The sequence below is a fragment of the Phyllostomus hastatus genome, unplaced genomic scaffold, assembly GCF_019186645.2.
Source record: "Phyllostomus hastatus isolate PE091 unplaced genomic scaffold, TTU_PhHast_1.1 phas_contig_159, whole genome shotgun sequence".
Classification (NCBI taxonomy): Eukaryota; Metazoa; Chordata; class Mammalia; order Chiroptera; family Phyllostomidae; genus Phyllostomus; species Phyllostomus hastatus.
The window spans coordinates 23,732,931-23,753,176 of NW_025333640.1; the positions used below are offsets into that span (position 1 = coordinate 23,732,931).

Genomic DNA, 20,246 nt, shown 5'->3' on the forward strand with positions numbered 1-20,246 from the left:
TTAATACCAGATAAACTTGAAAACTATGTGTGATACTAAAGTGAGTAAGTTAGGGCAAAGGGGATATTATTTTGTATAAATAGTATTTTTCTAAATGTGCTATTTCATAAAAAAAATTAACAACTAGATTGCATATACTCAAAAGGATTCATTCTTGTTGCTCTAGAATGAGATTAATGAAACATAAATTTTGAAGGAGTGACTAGGTGGATTACATTAAATCAGAAATAATGTTATTAGTTCATTTTTTCAGACATGTCAGGCCTCTATTAGGCCTATCAGCTGCTCTACCTTTTTTAATAAAATAGTATATTTGATAAATAGAGTATTTGTTAGTGTGTTTGATAAAATAGCGTACTTCAGAGTTTTGCTCCTACCTTGAATGGAAAGTACAGAGTTCCCATGTAACTTGTGAGCGGCACCCGCTTCCCATTGTCCTATTGTGAACATCTTGCAGTAGTGCGGTACGTTGGTTACTTTTCTTCATCGTTGTCTTAGTGAAAAAATATAAAAGAAGATGATTTTCCTTCTTTATTGTTCCATTATACTGTGATTCTTCTTTTTTACTTTGAAGGGGAAACAATTTGGTAGTCTGTTTTGGGCTGATCTTTCACCCCCATCCAAAGCCCTTTAAAAAAATGAACTGTGATTTCTCTGGACCAGTCCCCATTGGGAAACAAGGCAGAAGTTACTAATATCTATGAAACTGTGCTGTCTTTTAAATTTAGTAATAGTGAATTCCTTAAGTTCAGAGGTTCACAGTAGGCTGAATAAAATGTTATCATATTTTGAATACATTGCCCTTGAATTTCAATTTATGGGACAAAGGAATACGATTCTCTGATTGCTTTTAAATGTATTTTTCAAAATTTAAATCATGTACTTTTCAGAAGAGATCAGAAACAGAAAGCTGAGATATATGGACAATATTTGATGACAACAGCATAATAAATTTCTGTCTGAAGCCATTGTATTTTTCCCAACAAATCCCTTATAACCCAGGGTGAGGCAAAAGTAATTTTATAGTTATTTGCATGGAAAATAATATAATAAGTAATATAAGAATAAACTCTGTTTTGTGTTCTCACAACTGTGAGCCTACATTTATTCTACCCTGTGTTACTCACCCAGAAGAATCATATACCGAATTGGAAACTCTTACTTTTATTAGCAAAATCCCACAAAATCTTGAATCTAGTTCATGTTCCCCACCTCCCGTCATTATTAAAATTTTATATAATTTGTGGTAGTGATGTTTCTCCAATAGTTTCATGGTTTTTCTGTTTTGGGCTAGGAGTTTTTAGCTCTTTCCTCTTCCTCCTATCTCCCCTTATTTGTTTTAAAATATTTCATTTATTTTTAAGTCATTACAAATGTTCTTCAGTGGTCTTTCTTTTTATCATTTGTTCGGTTTCCATACCCGATTCTTCCTTTTCTCTCCCTCATCAGTATGCTCCCGTTGTCCCTGTTCCATGGCTTTTCCACTTTAGTTTATTACTTCTGTTCATTCCACTCATTGCTGCCATGAGCCGTGATGCCTTGATAAGAGGAATTTACCCCAGTTTGGTGTTTTCGGTCGTCCTACTCCTTACTCTCCCGTGCCCCGCTGTGCATGCTTTTGCCTGCCATCCTTGCTTTTGTACCCTGTTCTCTTCTCACCTGGAATCGAAACCCCACCAATAAGATTATCTGTCTGACTTTAGTATTTTTCGCTGATAGATTTTTGTTTTCTTTTTGGTGGGTCTCTTGATTTAAGTTACTTGCCATTAAAAAACTAGACTTATATTGAAATTTATTTTTCTTCCGGTTCAGGCAGGATTTGGGAATAAAAGATTTGTGGATGAATTGGTGATTGTTGTAATTGCATGCTGAGCTGGGCAGTTTGTTCTCACAGATCAGGGTAAGTTAGGTATTAGTCTTGGTTTGATCTTGGACTGTTTTCTCTGTATGAAAGCTCAGTTAATATCTGTCCCCGTGGGCCTTAAACCTATGTGCCTCGGAAAGACTGCAGTTTGAGTGATTAGCAACAAAAAAACGAACTGCTCAAATTCAGTGATAGATTATTGGTTAGTAAAAAATATACCGGTAGTACAGGGTGCATTAACAAAAATGGGAGTTTACTTGGAAGAAACCAGGTGAATACAAAACATAAAATATGAGCTTTGTAGCAGAAAAGTTAAAATTATTTTGAAATTTTGATGTCAAAATGGGATTTCTAAAATTTACAGGTAGTATAATTAACGAGAAACCAGGACTGGTTAGAACTGTATCCCAGAAAAAGATTTAGAGCTTTTCAGCTCTGTGCGAGGTCAGAGATTCTCATCCAGATAATTTTATAATTTTGCAAAAAGTTGAGAATTTGCATATGTACACTTTAAAACTGTATAATATTAAAACTACAGTTAATGAACAAATATTGAAGATACAAATATTCAGATTTTAGTTTGAATAATATTCATTGGCTTCTGTAGCATTTTATTAACAATAACGATGGCAAATCTAGCTTAACCAGTGGTAAGGGAGTTATCAGGAAACAAGGTATACTTTTGTAGTGCATATTTTTATTTTTTTGTAGATACATATTTTAAAGAAAACTAAAAGAAAAAAGTTGCTAGTATATCAGAATTTGGAAATTTTTAAGTTTCTCATCAGCAAAGTTTTCATTTCCCAGAATCCAATATGTGTTAAGATGCTGTTACTCCTTTTTCAAAGGTACTGTGCTGGTTGTCTACCGTGTTGCATGGCATCGATGAGTAAAACCAATAAAGGAGCTGAGCAGGCTGTTCTTCAGCAATTTACATGCTGGGTGTTTGCTGATTTGCAAAATTTAATAGTTATAGTACTTACTAGAATATTAGGCCATGCATGTATTAATTAGTATGTTTATAGTTAATGTTGAAAGAAATATTTGATTCCTTGCCTTGTATAATATTAGATCCTAGAGGCTTATCTTTACTCATTCAATAAAAAGTTTATTTTTTGTTTAATGAAGAGTTTTTCTTGGGCATATAGGCTTTTCTCTCCCTGTGCTGGCCCAGAATGGGTAGGGGGAGGGAGGGGGAAAAAGAGAGACAAAGGGAAATTTAAAAATACATTATTTAAGAGTTAAATATTGGCATTTGTTTAATGATACTGTATTGCAAAGGCCCTTATTTATTTAGATCCTTAAGGGGCTTGAATAAACAATTGGCTATTCCCTGGATAGATGTTAGATGGATGATCTGTTTGCATTTTCCTTTTTGTTCTTTTGGATGTCTGGAGAACTGTTAGTTTGAAGGAGCCTGTTTATCAGCACAAGGGTAAGGGAAGATAAGTCAGTATCATTCCACATGCCAGAAGTAGCCTCTGCGTTTACATAGGTGATTGTCTGTTGAAAATGTTTAATGTTATATTAACTTAACAATAAATTTATGATTTTTATTTTTATCCGAGTTAGAAATGTGCAGGATGTATTTAGAAATTACATTTTCTCTCTGGCAGGAATGAAAGACAACTTTGCCTGAAATTAGTGGCCTGTTTATTTTTTCACATGACTTTATTTTTCTTATAGGTATTGCTAATTGATATATTTATCTTAGTAAAGTGTTTTTTATGATTTAAAAAAGACCACTTTGTATAAATCCCTTTCTGCTGTAGTGTCTTTAGGTTTGAAAATCGGTGCTAATTGTAGGGTAGTGTCAGGAGGGCTTTGTGTTACTGCTGGTTCCTTCAGAGCCACCATTGTTCTTGGCCTTTTCAGATTTTTAATGAGCATTTCAGCTCATTAAAATTAGGGTCAGTTAGCACTTTAAACACTAATTTCGTTTTACATATATGGCCTAAAGCCTCATGCAAGCACTTTCTTGAGATTTATTCTATCTTTTAAGTAAGGTGGTACCTTATGTGTTTGTTTTTTATCAACTTCAGAAAAAAATCAAGGAAAATCACCAATAGTTTCCTAGAGAAAATGTCAAATATAGTCTAAACAGATGGTTTTTAAGAACTACCACCAGTTAGAAAAATAGATCTCAGAAATATTTAGTTAATCACTGGTAATGAGTCAGTGGCCAGCCCTGGTTCCATGATCCTGTGGCCGTCAGGGTTGAGGGAATTGCAGGTGTCATTAACTGAGTGCAGTAAAGCTGTTTGGTCTCTGAAGTACTTTACTGAGTGATGTGTAGCCATAGGATTGGACCTGACTCTTAGAAATGCCTGGAACTGAAGAGTAAAAAGTTGTTTTTACTTCACCTTGTTCTTCCTCTAGTTTGAAATTTTATTGTGAAAAATGCAAAAATACAAATCTGTTGATGGTGAAATGGGAATTGATATATGCATCTTAAAAAGTTGTCAGTATGAAGAAATGTATACTTCATTTCAAAGTTAATCCTATGTATTAGGATAGGGGCCATTCATTTCTTTAGCATTTTATAGTTAGCGCTCAGTTGAGCAGAATGGTGAAAATGGAGGGGAAGGTCAACAGTAAACAAAAATCCCAGTGAAAAGAAAAGTGAACTCGGAAGGAGAAGGACATGGAAGAAGATTCACCGTGGATGACTTTATCTTGGAGGAATATGCTCACTTTTAGAGGTTGGCTGAGGCTTAGTAATCATCCTGAGATTGATGGTGGAAGGTTGCCGTCAGGTCCTCTTCCCAGAGGAACCAAGCCTGTGGGCCATCCACCAGCCCAGTATCTGGAGTCTTCTGTTTGGCTGAGAGACCTGGCAATCAGACCTGCTGGTTGTTGATCAAGTTCCATCTTAAGACCAACCAATGATTCAAGGAAGGTCAAGTTCTCCCAGATCCTTGTTCTTAATCAGTTAAATCTACGAAACCCTTGATTAGGGAGCCTGGCTGCGTTTATCTACTTATCAAGTTAATTCCCAGAATTATTAACTTGATTTGCCTTACCTAACTAAAAGAGAAGGTTGAATCCAAATGCACTGGTACAATGGAATTGAGCCCGAGGAAATTCTGGGAGTTATGTGAGAAAGTGACAGGCTTCTTATAAAAGTATTTTTTTGTAGAGGACAGTGGCTAATGTTTATGGCTGTTTTATTTTCTATTGATCTGGTAAATGAAATTGTTAGAAATCCACTTGTTATATCGGTTAAATCTAGGATTGATTTTTTTTTTTTTACAGTTTCTAGACTTTTCAGCAGAATTTTACCTTTGGTTTCTTAAGCTTTTATAGTGAATTTTCTAAAGGTACTTTATAAACTTCATCTCATTTAAGTTACCTATATATACTTAATGTCACTTGAATAATCCTTGAAGAATTTGGGTGTCTTTTTAGTCTGAAGTACAGACTGAAAGGGAAACATGGTAACTTTATAAAAAATTTTTTAAAGTTAAATTTAGTTGGTAACATTATATAATTTTCAGATAGAAAAGATTATAATTGGCATCTGTGTGCTCTATTGTGTGCTCCCCACCCGAGGTCTGGTTTCCCGCCATTGTAATATATCTGACCTCCTTTACCCACTTTGGACTCCCCCATGCCCCACCCCTCGGTAACCACCATTCTGTTCCCTGTACGTTTTTGTTGTTGTTAGTTTGCTCCTTTTCGTTTTCTCTCTCACAGGAGCGAAATCATACTGTTTTTCTTTTCTGTTTCACTTATTTCACTTAACATAATACTTTAAAGATCCACCCATGTTGTCACAAATGGCAGTAGTTCATCTTTTTTATGGCTTGTAGTATTCCATTTTGTGTGTGTGTTTATACAAAACTTCTAAAAGGTATTTTAAAGGCAGAGTAGAAGGGTAGGGAAGGAAGCTATCATTCATTGCATGTTTTCTGTGGTCCAGGCTCAAAGTACTTTAATTTAGACTCAAAATAGTTCTGTGATGTAGGCGCCACTGTTGATTTTATAAATGAGGAAAATAAGGCACAGAGAGCTTAAGACCTCTGCCAAGGTCACACAGTTAATAATAAGCATCAAAGATCTGACTGCTTCCCCAAACATTTAAATCACATAACAACCCCTAAGGGTAGTTATTATCAAAGAAATTGGCCTAATATTGATAGAGGTAGGACTCAGTTTGAAAATGGTTTTGTTGGGGGTGGCTGGTGAGGAAGTGTTTTCTGCCACTGTAGAATACCCTTTCTAAGAAAACGGATAATGGAAATTGTGTGAGATTGGTGGTTGAGATGGCTTGAGAGGTTAGCGGGGTTTCCTTCAGATGTGAAGCAGTAGGGCTCCGAGCTTGGTTGACCTGACATTTCCTTTTGGAAGGGAAATGTGTTTCAGGCTGAGAAGAGTGGAGCAAGTTTTATATTTATTATGGGAATTTAATAGGAAAGTAATATATAGAACCCGAGACTGAAAACGGGTAGCATGAATCACGAATGTAAAGTAGTTCGGAAGAGCTCTAGACCTTTCTTCTGGAATGTCTCGGCAGAAATGTGGTATTTCTGTTTTCTGTATCATGCTGGTACAGATGGTTTAAAGGTAGGGCTCTAGAATTCTGCGTGACAAAAGTCACTACAAACTTGAAAAGTGTTTCTAATGGTCGATCACATATAAATATCATTAATTTTATATAATGCATAATTAGAAACCATAAAGAAAAAGATTCCAATAAAAATGCTCAAAGGGTCAGAATAGTCATTTGTTTCCTATTTTCTTTCCAGTGAATTGCGAGAATACTTTCAGTTTCACTAGTAATCAAAGAGGTGTAAATTGTTCTTTCTTTGAGGCAATTTGGCAGTGTTTATCAGAATTTAAAGGATGTGTTCATTGACTCATAAGAAATTATCTCAAGAAAAGAAGTGCACAAAGATTTATGTAAGCACATACAAAACATTCTTTAATATGGTAAAAACTTGGGAGCAACTCAAATGAACATCCCTGGATTTGAGTTGGTTTGATATTTCCTCATGATTAGACACAGATTATACTTGTTTGGTTGGTAGAAAAATTACCAGACAGAAGAGAAGGAAGTTGCATCACCTGAAGCACACTGTCGTCACAGTTCTGACCGTGACCATTTCCGTCCTTGGTCTGAGTGTAACTGTTGGGTGCTTTCTCTGGTGTAAAGTCACTCTTTGCCTTTTGCAGTTTTTAAACGTTTTGTGGGAGGTACTTTGAAATTATTTAAATATCCTATTCCTCAGATAATCAATCATTCGTGTCAATATGGCCTGATGACTTCCTATTTTGTTGGGTGGGTATAATCAGTTACTATCATTATTTTGATGCTCTTATTGTCTCTGGCTTTAGTCAATGGGAGTCCCATCAAACTGGCTTCTCCATTCTTGTGACATATCCTGTTATTCCTTGGGTATTTCCTTGCTTTTTAAAAAAACAAAACTGCTGTTTTATACTCATTTTGTACTCTTCTTTCACAGATCTTGAAGTAGCCATTTCTCTCTTAGTGGAGAACAGAAATCAAGATCAGCACAGGAGTTGTTAGGTCTGGCTGCTCCCAGGTCCTCTGAGGGACAGACCTAGGGACTACCTACTGTTTATAAAGGTTTATATGTGAATGAGGGTATGTGTGTAAATATGTTTATATATCCCTAGATTAGTAAAGCCATGATAACACACAGGGGTACTCTGAATTTCAAGCCATCACAAGCCATTCTAAGTTCTTCTTAGTTTTATTTAGTACTAAAATGTCTTCCTCCCATTGTTTGGGCCCCTGTACCTTTCCTCTGGGTCAGTGTAGCCCCACCCTGATGCAACTGCTCTCCTTCTCTGCTCCAGCTAACTGCCTTCAGCCTGACTATTTAGGAGGTTTGGGAAAGAGGGTCCTTTGGCTCCTTAAAACACAGATTTTTATGTTGTGGTCATAATAGGAAAAAACCCTTATTGTGCTTGTAATACGAGATTACAGATTCTCAGACCAGAGTTCTAAACTCTCCAGCCCGACGGCGTTTACTGCCACATTTGGAGCCCTTTAGTGGTGGGGGGGGGGACGGAGATAGTGCACAATTCTTAGACCTTTGGAGCCAAGCCGCAGAAGGGCCTTCGGCTTGTGGGTACGCGTCTGCACCACAAGCAAATCATCGTACTCACACAGTATGTGTAGATTATACAACTTTTTTTTCTCTAGTTTATGTAATCTTGAGGTTGTAGACTGGCGAAATAAAGATTTGAAATAGTTACACAATGCTTCCTTATTTAGTCTTTTATGAAATCTCAGATTTGATTGTATTGCTTTCTTGGTTTCATTCACTGTGTTTTCTCACAATCAGGCCTCAACATCTGGCTGACTATAATTGTTAAGATGCCTTTGACTGTAAAATGCATTGATTCGAGAGATGATACCATGTGTAAAAATTTGCATCTTATCATGATGAAATAGGTTGTTATAGAAAAGAATTCTTACTTAGAGATTTCTTGATTTAAAAAAAATGAACTCATGACTGATGTCTTTCTCTGTCTGATTTCATCTCAAGTTTCTGTCAGTGTCCACCAACTAATCCTACAACATATTAGGATTTGGGATGTTTGATCATCTTTGTCATTTTGATGGAGTTCGTATGTTTGTCTGTTGGGGCATGATTATACAGTGGTAGTGTTTTATGTTGATTTGTCATGGTCCTGGCATGGCTTTGTCTAATGTTGATGTTTTATGAAGTTGTTTATAGTCGATGGGAGAATACTAAGACCTAACTTGGGTTCTAAACCAGCTCCTAGCAATACCAGGATTGGTGGGCATACTTGATTTTATCAGGCAAGCTCCCAGATGTCAGCGCCTGCTTTGCTACCTTTTCATCTGTTTCACCCATCTTTGTTTGTGTATCTTATGTGAACGTATCTTCTGTCTCTCTTTGATCTGTCTTCTGTACACACCACTTTGGCTCCTTTAAGTGCTTCCAGGATACCCGTGTCTGGAGTTTGGAAAACAGATCAAAGCATCAGGCCTCTGATAGTGCATGGATTCCAGGATCCGTCGAGCCCCACTTCCCTCCTTGTTTATCAGCTTCGCATGTTCTTTGTTTCCTTGGCGTCAACGTCTTTGCTGTCTTTCTTGGTCTGTCCCTCCATAGAACTGTGATGGGATTTCAGTCTGTATTTATCCTAATACTAGCTTGGCACCCTTTAGGACATGGCTCTCAGAAACTGAAGTTTCACCTGCTGTGTTGCAGCTGCAAGCAGGATGCGTACGTCTGCACCTGCGTACTCCAGGTTGTTAGGGCGCCGTCCCAGTTAGAGTCCAGGGGTTCCGTGGTCCCAGTGCCATCGACGGGCATCTGATACTACTTATATGTGTGCGTTCACTCTTTTCACTTCTCCCTGATGTTGGCCTTGTGAAAAAAGTGACTCTTCCTGTCTTTTTTCAGGTCCTACTTCTACCTTAAATTTAATAATGTTCAACCCTGGATATTCTGATGCTTAAATGGGAGCTTTATTTTTCCTCTACTTCTTGTTAGAACTCTTCAAGCCTCAGTAAATTATTCTCTGTATTAGTCTTCTAGACTCACTCTTTCAAGACTTGGCCATTATATGTGTTATCTCTGACAGAGTTAAAGAAGGGGTAGTTAATCTCCTGGTGATTATTTTTCTCTTGCCAAGTAAAAATTATAAGCACAGTTATTTGTTTAAAGCAGAAAGACAATGACTCTTACACAGGACAGAACCGTTTGAATGATTCATACTATAAGAGGGTGAATGGGCCATTCAACAATGTGGATATACGAGAATGTGCAGGGGTATCTGATAGTGTTCACTGGAGAGGGAATAAGAAGAGCGGGGAACGAGACAGTGACATAAAGCAGTAGGGAATAGAGAAGGGCCTACATGCCAGGTGGGAAAATTGACCTACTGAAGTATGGGAGATGGGAATGATTAAGAAAATAACCTCTGCAATGGACATACATTGAGGACCTTCTATTGTGTCAAGTTCACTAGGCTCTGGAGTTAGGTGGGTGAAAAGATGAGGTCTCTGCTTCCAAAAATATTAGTAGAAGGACAGTTAAAAACTCAGTTGACTCACAATGTGACAAATGCAACAACAGGGTACATACTAATTACAGTGAGGATACACATGAGGGAATGTAAATTCTGCATGAATCATTTAAGGAAGGTTTCTCAGGTGTTCACGGGGCTGTGTTTGCTAGACGAGACTCAGAAGCAGTTGGGGTATGGTAGAAGTTATTTGGGGACCGAATAAGGACAGTTTTCTTGGTAATAAAGGAAATACCTGTTTAATGCTAAATTTGGAATTGTTTCTGTTTTTTGTCTCAATTAAAACTTTTTACTTGTAAATCTCAGTTGCCACTTGGTATTGAATACAAAGAATTGTGACCCCAACTAAGTCATAATTTACTTTTCTGTTAGTATGATGGATAGATGAAGGATTGGTTGAGGTATAATTGAACTTATAACTGATGTTTTATATTAAATGATTCTAGAAAAATCTGGTTAATTAGTAGATTTCAGTGTTATCCGAATTAGAATGGGCATTTAAAAATGCATTACGATATATTTTTTGTTGACTTGGTATAAAGATTTTTCGTTTGTTGAACCCTTGTATCTAAAAACAGAATATTCCTAAAAATGGTTATTTTCTTTTAAAGGTGGAAGATCATCGAATGCAAAGTTGCCCTCAGTTCCAGCAGTCGGGTCAGTTCCACAAGACCAAGTTTCAAATATGAGGTATTGAAGCTACTGATTTGGGTGTTTGTGATTTGTTCCTTTTGATCACTCTGTAAACTGTCTAGATACAGTGATTCTTAAAAATTCTTTTGTTTCTATTTTTAAAAACTTTCATGGCATTTAGAAACTTGGGAATATTTTAGGGTTTCTTTTTAAAGATTATGCAATGCAAAAGTGTTTTTGGGAAGTGACTCTTTGTAATTAATAAATGCTATATGCATAGCAACTATTTAAGTACACAGATAGATAGTAGCATGTGATTGGAGATTGAAAGTTTAAAATTTGCCATTTCTCTTCCATAAATAAATTGCTGAAAAAAAAAAAGTTGTAGCCAGTCAACCAAAGCCCCAGTGGTACTGAGTTGTAGATGGACTTTTTTGTTTAACTGTCACATTTCCCACCAGTAGAGCCCTTGTGGCCAGTTCTTGGTCCTCCGCACCATGGCCAGACCATCACAGCACCCCACCAACACAGGCACTTAGGGGCTGCACGTGTAGGGGCTGCATGTGTAGACAGACGTGCAGCTGTGGTGTCGTCCGGGGCTGAGAGGCTCTCTGGGATAAGTGCAGTGGACTAGTACTAAGAGTCGTACTTGGAAAGAAGTGGTTATTGGCAGCACAAGTTTCCAACAGCATGCCAGTTGATCTAGTTGGTAGTATGAGAATGAAGTAGTTTTTATGTAAGTAGTGGCTATTCACGGATGTGTTTGGTTTATACATTAGAAACTAAAGCTCTGGATACCTCTGAATCTCTGGAAATGCAGGGAGGGGGTTAAAAAATTCATTAAATATGTGTGTGTGTTCATGTGTGTATGTGTTCATGTATGTATGCATGTACACACATATAGTCAAAAAGACAACTATTAATGTGTAAATTGAAATCATAAATGTCAGTCAGTACACAGTTTTCAATTGGAAACTTGTTCAGATTGCATTAGAAACAAATTGTTACAGAGATAGGCATCAACAAAAAAAAGAACATAAACTGAGTCTTTCAGTTTGTAAACGTTTATTGAATCTCTGCTATATGCTGCAGTTGAAAACTTGGAAGTGAAGACATAGTTTTTGAACCAGAGGTGTTGATGGTTCGGTGGTTAATAGACAAATCTGATAAGGACTTGATATATTGAGTTTGTTTAGGTTCTAGGGGCTAAAATCGAGTGCTCTGGCCTGGCTGACTGTAAGACGTCCAGCCCTGGCTGGTGTGGCTCAGTGGATTGAGCATGGGCTGTGAACCAAAGGGTCGCCCGTTCAATCCCCAGTCAGGGCACATGCCTGGGTTGCAGGCCAGATCGCCGGCGGGGGGGTACGTGAGAGGCAACCACACACTGTTGTTTTTTTCCCCTCTCTTTCTCCCTCCCTTCCTCTCTCTCTCAAAAGAAATAAATAAAATCTTTAAAAAAAGAGAGAGACTTCCGCTAGGGCTGGTGCTTGGAGTGCTTGTTACCAGGTCGTTTGTCAGGGCTGGGGGTGGCCGTATAAAACAAGGGCAGTTCAGGCAGAAGCAGTGCTGTGCATCACAGTAATGAGTCTTCAGGTAGTACTTAATTTTTCATGTAGTTTTACATTGCTATGAGAGCTCATTTAAAAACTAGAGAATCGACAAATTCTACTGAATGAATCAGTTAATTCAACATCTTTACATTAGTATTACAGAGAGGCTTGAACATGCTTTGGAAAAGGCGGCTCCTCTTCTGCGAGAGATTTTTGTGGATTTTGCACCTTTTCTTTCTCGGACACTTTTGGGTAGCCATGGACAAGAACTGCTTATAGAAGGAACAAGTAAGTGGTTTTTCTTTATTTCGTTTTATATAAATATATATTTAAACTTCAAGGTCAAAAACTTAAATGGATAATAAGAGATGCATGGGCTTTCATTGTTAAAATGTTTTCAACTTTTGACAAGGGTTCTTATAGAATCTAGAGATAATAGCATATTGTACTGTATCTTGCTCAAACTATATGTAGATGACCAGGTCTTTTCTTTGTAAGATACTTTGAAATTGTGTCAGCCTAGACAGCATGCAGAAGTAGGTTGCTGAGTGGATTGGAAACCATGCTGTTTGTGGAAAGGATGAGAGTATTGGGTCATTTAAATTTTTTATTTTACATAGGGCACTTGCTGTGTAGTGAGTGTCTTCAAACATTAAAGAGGGTAACTCAGCCAAGTGAAAGTCGATGGGTGCTGAGTTTCCTCAGACAGCAGGTGTCAGTGCACTGGAAAACAAGGACTTCTGTTTAAGAGCTCAGTGTAGACGGACTTCAAAATACCAGCCTTCGCTCTGTAACTAGAATTCTTTTTAAAGGAGAACCTAGAGGACTTTCACCAGTGATAATGTAGAATTGATTTTTGCATTCCAATGTGTTTGGACTAGAAGTTTGCTAAATCTGGCTTATCTGTGCCCGTGGTTAGTGGTTTAAGGTTAGACACTGCGATTCTCCTGAAGCTGAAAAATCATGGGACAGCGTGATTATCTGAATTCCAGTGTCTTTAAATATCAGCTTACAGCTTTAGTTACCACAAATTTTTGTTGGGTAGTTATTAGGTGATCTCCTAAGACATTTCTTAAAACTTGTGAAAAAGTCCCTTTTTTTGGTAGAAATAAGGATATAATGGAAATGCAAGGCATAACAGTTTATGTGTATCTGTGTGTTAACTGTAGGATATCAGTACTTTATGTGACCCTTAAAATATTTGTTTATAAGTAATAAACTTTAGCTAAAACAGGTGTTTCATTATCATCTTTGCTATAGATGTGCACAGAGTTGGTGCTGAGTGGTTCATTTCCATAGAGTCAAGTAGTAGCATTGGATTTATTTGAAAAAGAAAGTTCAGGATTTAGAAATATTTAATTAAACTTGGGGTAAAAATTTATTTTATCTGCTTGCAAGATATAATTTATTTAACTGTGGACTATTTGATCTAATGATATACTAAAATTTGAGAGAATTGAATGAAAAATAGAAGGACTTTCCTCTAACTTATATTTCACTTATCAAACAATTATTTTTTGAAGTGATGTGACAACTTATGATACATATTTTATTTCATTGCTGTAAAATGAATGCATTAATTATAGCCTCTTGGTGTAGCAAGACATTTTTTATTTTTATTTATTTATTTAGAGTGGGGGAGAGAAAGAGAGGGAGAAAAACATCGATGTTGCCGAGAAACATCGATCTCTTGCCTCTTGTATGTCCCCAACGGGGTATCTAGCCCACAACCCAGGCATGTGCCCTGACTGGGAATTGAACCAGTGACCACTGAGTTCACAGGCTGCACTCAATCCACTGAGCCCTACCAGGTAGGGAAAGACATTGGTGCTTTTTAGTTGGTCTTTGAATTTTATAATCCAGCAAAATAGGAACACCTTAGATACTCAGAAGTAGTAAACTTGCCAATTCCCAATCCCTGAACAAAATTTGGAGTCAATATTTTTACTGCTGAATCCTGATAAAATGATAAGGAAGATGATGCCTTATCAGATGACCATTGCTCAGCTGTAAGCTTGAGCAGTGCCTACTCATTGCACCGTGTTCAGAAAAACAGCAAACGAATGTAAGACTATTTATGCACTTTTTGTATGTATTTTAAGTTGCAATTCTTGGAGTGGTGGTTTGCGTTATAAAACAGAGCAGTTCAGAGTAGAGGCAACCACAGCACGCGTAGTGCAGTAGGAAAAGAAGTGGAGTGAACGGCAAGAGGCCTTGGTTTTAATTCCGTGCTTGCCAGTGACAAGCCGTGAGACCGGCACTGGAAAAGTTATTACCTTTAAATTATTAAAATGATTTCTTAATTAAACAATTTTAAATGAATATTTTAAATATTTATAAAGTAAGAAATGCAATTTCAATGAATTTATTATTACCAGCTACCCAAATTGTCTTTGTTTTGCCATAATTGTTTGTTATACTCACCTCCCTTATTTTGCTTTAGTATTTAAAACAACTCCAGATATTATGTTGATTCACCTCTAAATAATTCATAAATCCTATAAAAAAGACATTTTCTTATATAACTGTAATTGCTGCTTTTATGCCTAAATATATTAATAGTAGTCCATGATATCATCTAATACTCAGCTCATATTCATCTTTATTTAAAAGATATATTTTTATAATTTCTTTTTTTTCTAATTAGGATCTAAACAAAATCAATTTATTACATTTGGTTATGCCTTTTATGTCCTTATTAATGTCAAATAGTTTACCCCTGATTTCCCTTTGCTTTCATGCCGTTGGCCTGTTGAAGAAATCTGGTTGGCTGTTCTGTAGAATGTTACGTGGTTTGGTACTCTGTCTGTTGCTTCTTGGTGATGTCATTTAATGGTTTCTCTATGCCATGTGTTTTCTAATGACCCGAAATTAGATTTAAAAATGTAATTAGATGTAATACTTCATATTACATCATGCCTAGAATCATGTTTTCTAATTGTCTAAATTTTAGTGATATTGTCATTTTCAAGTACCCTTTGTATGATTGAATTTTATTTTTTTAAAGAGGTCTTCAAAAACCAAGAAAAAGTTACTTTAACAGTTTTATTCTACAATTATATGTGTATTCATTGGATACCTTTCATAGATCTAAGATTCATTATGGGGTCTTTGCGATCTTAATTTTGTTACAGCTTAAAACATTTTTTCTCCATCATTATTCATTAATTATTCCTAACTACACTAAAGACTAAAATAATAAGAAAACAAGAATACCAGAATTGCCCCTAGAATAATGGTGCCAGAGGAAAACAAATCGTCATTCTTAGATCACCCACAGTTTTCTTATGGCATTGCATCATAATTTAAGAAGAGAGAAATTCATTTTCTTAAGGGGGGCAAAAACAGGTGTTTGGGGAGGGCAGAAATATATACATATTTTAAAATACATATAAATTTATATATAAATATATATAAATACTTACATAAATACATACATACATAAAACCATATATATAGTGGTTTATGACCTTTCAGTGGGCCATAGAACGCTTATACAGTTTATCTTTAGTATTAACATTTCATGGGGGCAGAATTAAGAAAAAATGTTCTGAAATGGTTCCCTAGTGGAGAGTGATAATGAAAACAGTTTGAGAAATATTGGTATAAAAGAAGTCTATGGATACCATCTTTGTGGGTCCTATATTTAGCTGTAATAGAATATAGTTAAGAATTCAGAATTTTTCATTTTCTGCTCATAATGGTAAGGTGAATAAAATTGACAGAAGGAAACATTTTACAATTATTAGAACATCTGAGGATGAATTTAAAGAGACAGAGAGCAGCGCTCATGAATTTTACCAAACTCAAGAATTTAGTAGTGCATAGCATGTATCTGTGGACAAAAAGGAAATTGGTTTTCTCAGCAGGCCATTCAATAGGAAGGAATTCATTCTATAAAATGTACATGGTATTTGGTGACAGAAACCTGAAACATTTCATTTTACTAAAAAGGCATGGTACAGTGTTCTTCCCTTGTTTGTGACTATTTTGCACCACAATTTGCTTGGTACCTTTTCTAGGAGGACAAGAGCTAAAAGACTGGTAGGTGCATATACAAAGGTGACTAGAAGGAAAAGTTCATGCAGAAATGAAAAAATTCAGTGGATTGATCATTCAAATGGTGTCTGTAAATCTAAAGAAGGTAATACGTTTTAGTTGTAAAGCAAAGATGGCTAGCTTCTCTCCAACACAATTTTGAATGATCCAACTTTTCTACAGTAATGCATGTAATGATACAAGTTCAAGCAGGAGGACAAGAATTATGATAAGCTAGAACCCAGTAGAAATTTATTTGGAATGTAGAATTTGTATTCACAAGATGGGTATTGTGTTTACAGATTGATGGGGAATGATAGTTGATATCCAAAGGACATTTCTCATTCAGGAGATGTACAAATACATTCAAAACCAGGAAAATATGGAAAAAGAATTTGAATGTATTGTGCTTAAATTCTTACTAAAATGCCTAGTAATGTTTATCATCACCCCTTTCTTTCTGTAAATTATTTAAGGTGACTTAAAATACATGTTTTATTTTTTAAAAGGTCCGTTTTATTCCAGATGCTAAATGGTCGTGACGGTGTTTCATGGTGTACTTGAGAGAGGCAGTGGATCAGTGGGTTCAGGCGATGCCAGCGTAGTATCTAGTTAAGTCGCTTAGTATTTCCGAGTTTAGTACCAAGGGAAAGCAGTGGTCATAGAGGTAGGAGAAGGAATTTCTGGTATAGAAATTCTAGTGGTCTCTGATCATGAAGCTCCAGATGATTATAAAACTCTTGACTTAGCAACTTGGGTTTGTCTTTTTTTGAAGAGACTAAAATTCCATCTTTTTGAAAAATCAACCAAAAATGAAACCAACCAAACTGAACCCAACTATTGTGGGAGTCTTTTAGGGAGGTCAGATTATGGGCCTGCTCGTGTGTCTGAGCCCACGGTGACCTGCTCACTGTCTGCTAATTGGGGCAGTAGTTTGTGTGTGTGTGTGTGTGTGTGTGTGTGTGTGTGTGTTTAGAATGAAAGTCGGTATTTCTGCAGCAACTTGCAATTTGACTGCGAATGTTCGTTTATGGCCTTCCTCTGGATAATTCTTAGAGTCTAAATGTAAATATGAAGACAGAATTCCTGGTTTAGAATTCATTTATTGCATTTTCATACATGTAACCACTGTCACCCAAAAGTAAAAATTTAGGTCAAAAATAGAGATGTGATTAAGTGGTACCATCTCAAACAAAGTCCTTTATTGGGATTATCTCCTGTTTATGGACTCCCAAGCTTATACATTTGTGTTTACAGTGTCTGCCTGTTCAGTAGGGGGCAGGGAGCTAATCTAAGGTGTCTTTTGTCTTCTGAAGTTCTTATTTAAAACTTAGCATACTGTGTCCATCCTGGCCCCATTCCCACCCTTCCCAAATATACAAAACCCAACTCCAGAAAACCCATAGATCGTGCTAATCAAACTATGAAATGTTATTTGACATTTCACTGTCAACTTGCTGAGCAGTGCATACACTCATTCTTGAATCTTCACATCCAACGGCGTAGCATCAAACTTCTGGCTTGCTAACCTTTATTATTGAGAAATAAGACTGAAGTTCATAATTTTATAAGTATTGAACCAGTCTATGATACTTTGTAAAGGGGACAAAAGTTCACCTATAAATCTTTCCAACTTTGGATGCCCCAAGACTGTTTTTATCATAATTGTTTATTATCTGAATGGATACAGAAGGCTGAACCAGATCATGGCCCAAATGCTTTGCCATGAAAGGAAAGTTGGTAGGGATTCTGGTAACAGTAGAGTAGACCTAGTTGTAGAAAGAAGTTGAAGTGTGTGGAACTTCCTGTACTGGGTTATATTTTATGAAAAGTGATGAGGTTTCAGACCAGTAGAGGGCTCCACCAGCAATGGGAGGTAGTTGCTGTGCCCTCTCTTACAGCCTTGTGGCATTGGTCCGAGGAGGTATGCTCATCTTAGCTCTGCGGAAATCACAATTTAGTTAGTGACCTGCTTGCTTAATGAAACAGTGAGACATTGAGAAAAATGGTTCTGACTTTTCTAAAAGGTGAAGGGGTGTGAACAACCTGTTTGACTTGAAAGCTATTTGTGAGGCTAAAGAACAGCAGCCTGTGCCATCAGTAGTTAGGAGCATCGTGACTAAAAGGGAAGAGAGAACGACAGCGCGGAGATTAAAGGAAGGGAGTGAGATGGGATAGGATGCCTGCAGGAGCCTCGACATGGAGAAAGGAAGGAGGTAATTCTGTCAAGTGTGTAAGGGCCACCAGTAATTATTTTGGTTTTGACACACTGGAACCTAAACTTGTGTTTGCCTAGAAAAATAGAGAATAAAAGTTACAATTTTTCTGATTATTAATAATGTTATTTAGTGTGATTTAGTAATTTAGTGCTTTTAATTATTGGCATTGCTTTTTTAAGACGCTGGTTATAAAATGTTCTTTGAATGAACTCCTTTAGATTTTACTGGTCATCAAAACTGGAGAGTTCTTTAGGTAATTGTATAGCAATTCCTTGCTGAGATACTTTTGGTGAACCCCAATGAAACATAAAAGAAAATGTAAATGAATTTATTTATAAGAAATCAAGAATGTATAACAGACAATGGCTTGCACTTCTGTTAAGGTTTAGTGTGAGGTCACAGGTCAAGGTACTAATAAGAGTGTTTGGGATGTCTGCTGCCATGAAACAAAATGGAAACTTGATTGATAGCTGGAGGGTTGAAGGGAGAGAGTGTGGTGGAGAAAGCAAAGGTCAGGGAGCCATTTCCCTTCTCTGCATGTAGAACAATCAACTCTCTCCAAACAAAATGTAGATGATATGGATCAATATGGCATATGTTGTGCACATTTCTATGAGTATTGTGAAATGTCATTATGGATGAAGTTGTAATAAATGTTTTAGTAGTTTGAAAGCTGCAAAGAAATAGTTTGTAAAAAATTATGGTAGGTTTGATGCCAAGTTTAAAGTAATTACAAAGTACCTTGTTTACTCATATGATCAAATGTGTACATTTTTGTTTCTTAGCCAGATATGTTAAATTTTATTTTAAAACCCACTTTGGGCAAAGTTGTATAGCAAATAAATCCCTCATATTTGTTTTTTACTTTGTAATTTTATTTTTAAATTCTCTTTAAAATAGGTCTGGTTTGCATGAAGTCTAGTAGTTCAGTTGTGGAGTTGGTTATGCTACTGTGTTCACAGGTGAGTGACAAGAATAATGTTGAATTCAAGAATGACGTGAATTATTTTGCAAGGAAGTTTTAATTGTTTTATGAGAAATTTTTGCTATAGTAGAGTTTTGAGTTTGCAGTTTTAAAATGTTATTTGTATTGCAAAAGGATTACTCCTTGTCTTTGATACGAGCTGATAATTTTGAAGTTAGAGGTGAGATAATTTGGTTAGATGAACTAGACACAGCTTTCTAAGGTTACAGTAAAAATGTGCAGATTAAATGATGTTGAGATAGATAAATTTTTTTTACTGTGTGTATTAAAGTTATAGAAGCGGATTTATTTGTACACCCCGTGGAGTGCCACTTTTGACTCCCTTGGGAATAATGGGTTTACTTCCCTTTTGTGCAGAGGTTATAAAAGGAGTGATAAATAATTTTGAATTCTTGTCATTGCTAATTATTTTTGACATGCAGAGTAGATTTGAGAAAACATCAACAAACTACCTTAGCCCTCATGAGATGTAGTAAATAAATTCCTAAAAGCAAAATTACTTTCAGTGTTCAGAAACCCTATACCTCATGTGGTAAACTTTAATGATTTTTTTTAAAACTTACATAAAAACAATGTATCCTGGGATGTTTTCTGTTTTGCAATTAAATAGATGAATGTTTTTATTGAGAGTTTTCTTTGTAGTCTTTTAAAAATGATATCTGGCTGGTAGTAAATTCCCCTACTTAAAACTTTAAAATAGCCTTTTTTAATAGGAAGGGTATTGGTCTAGAGGTCAAGGGTTCTGACCCATTTCAAAACCTTTGACCTTCATTTACAACTCTCATGGTTTACTTGCCTGACGAATAAGGATAATGCAAAATTAATGTTTCTTTGCATCGATTTATTCATTTTAGTGCCTATATTGCCAAATTTATTTAGACTGTGCTGATGGACATTTCATGAATACAAATTAAAGAATCATAGAA

General features: G+C 36.2%; 1 protein-coding gene across 4 annotated transcripts in view; it reads left to right on the top strand.

The window, feature by feature from the left end:
* Nucleotides 1-20,246, top strand: part of LRBA (LPS responsive beige-like anchor protein) — a 513,768-nt gene that overhangs the window by 123,363 nt on the left and 370,159 nt on the right. For 3 of the 4 annotated variants that reach the window (XM_045831330.1, XM_045831331.1, XM_045831332.1), the window contains 3 exons: nucleotides 10,507-10,585; nucleotides 12,233-12,366; nucleotides 19,236-19,297. In XM_045831330.1, coding sequence (XP_045687286.1) covers nucleotides 10,507-10,585; nucleotides 12,233-12,366; nucleotides 19,236-19,297 — 275 coding nt within the window. Of the gene's footprint in view, nucleotides 1-10,506; nucleotides 10,586-12,232; nucleotides 12,367-19,235; nucleotides 19,298-20,246 lie in introns of those variants that run through there. The other variant, XM_045831333.1, reaches the window with a different exon arrangement.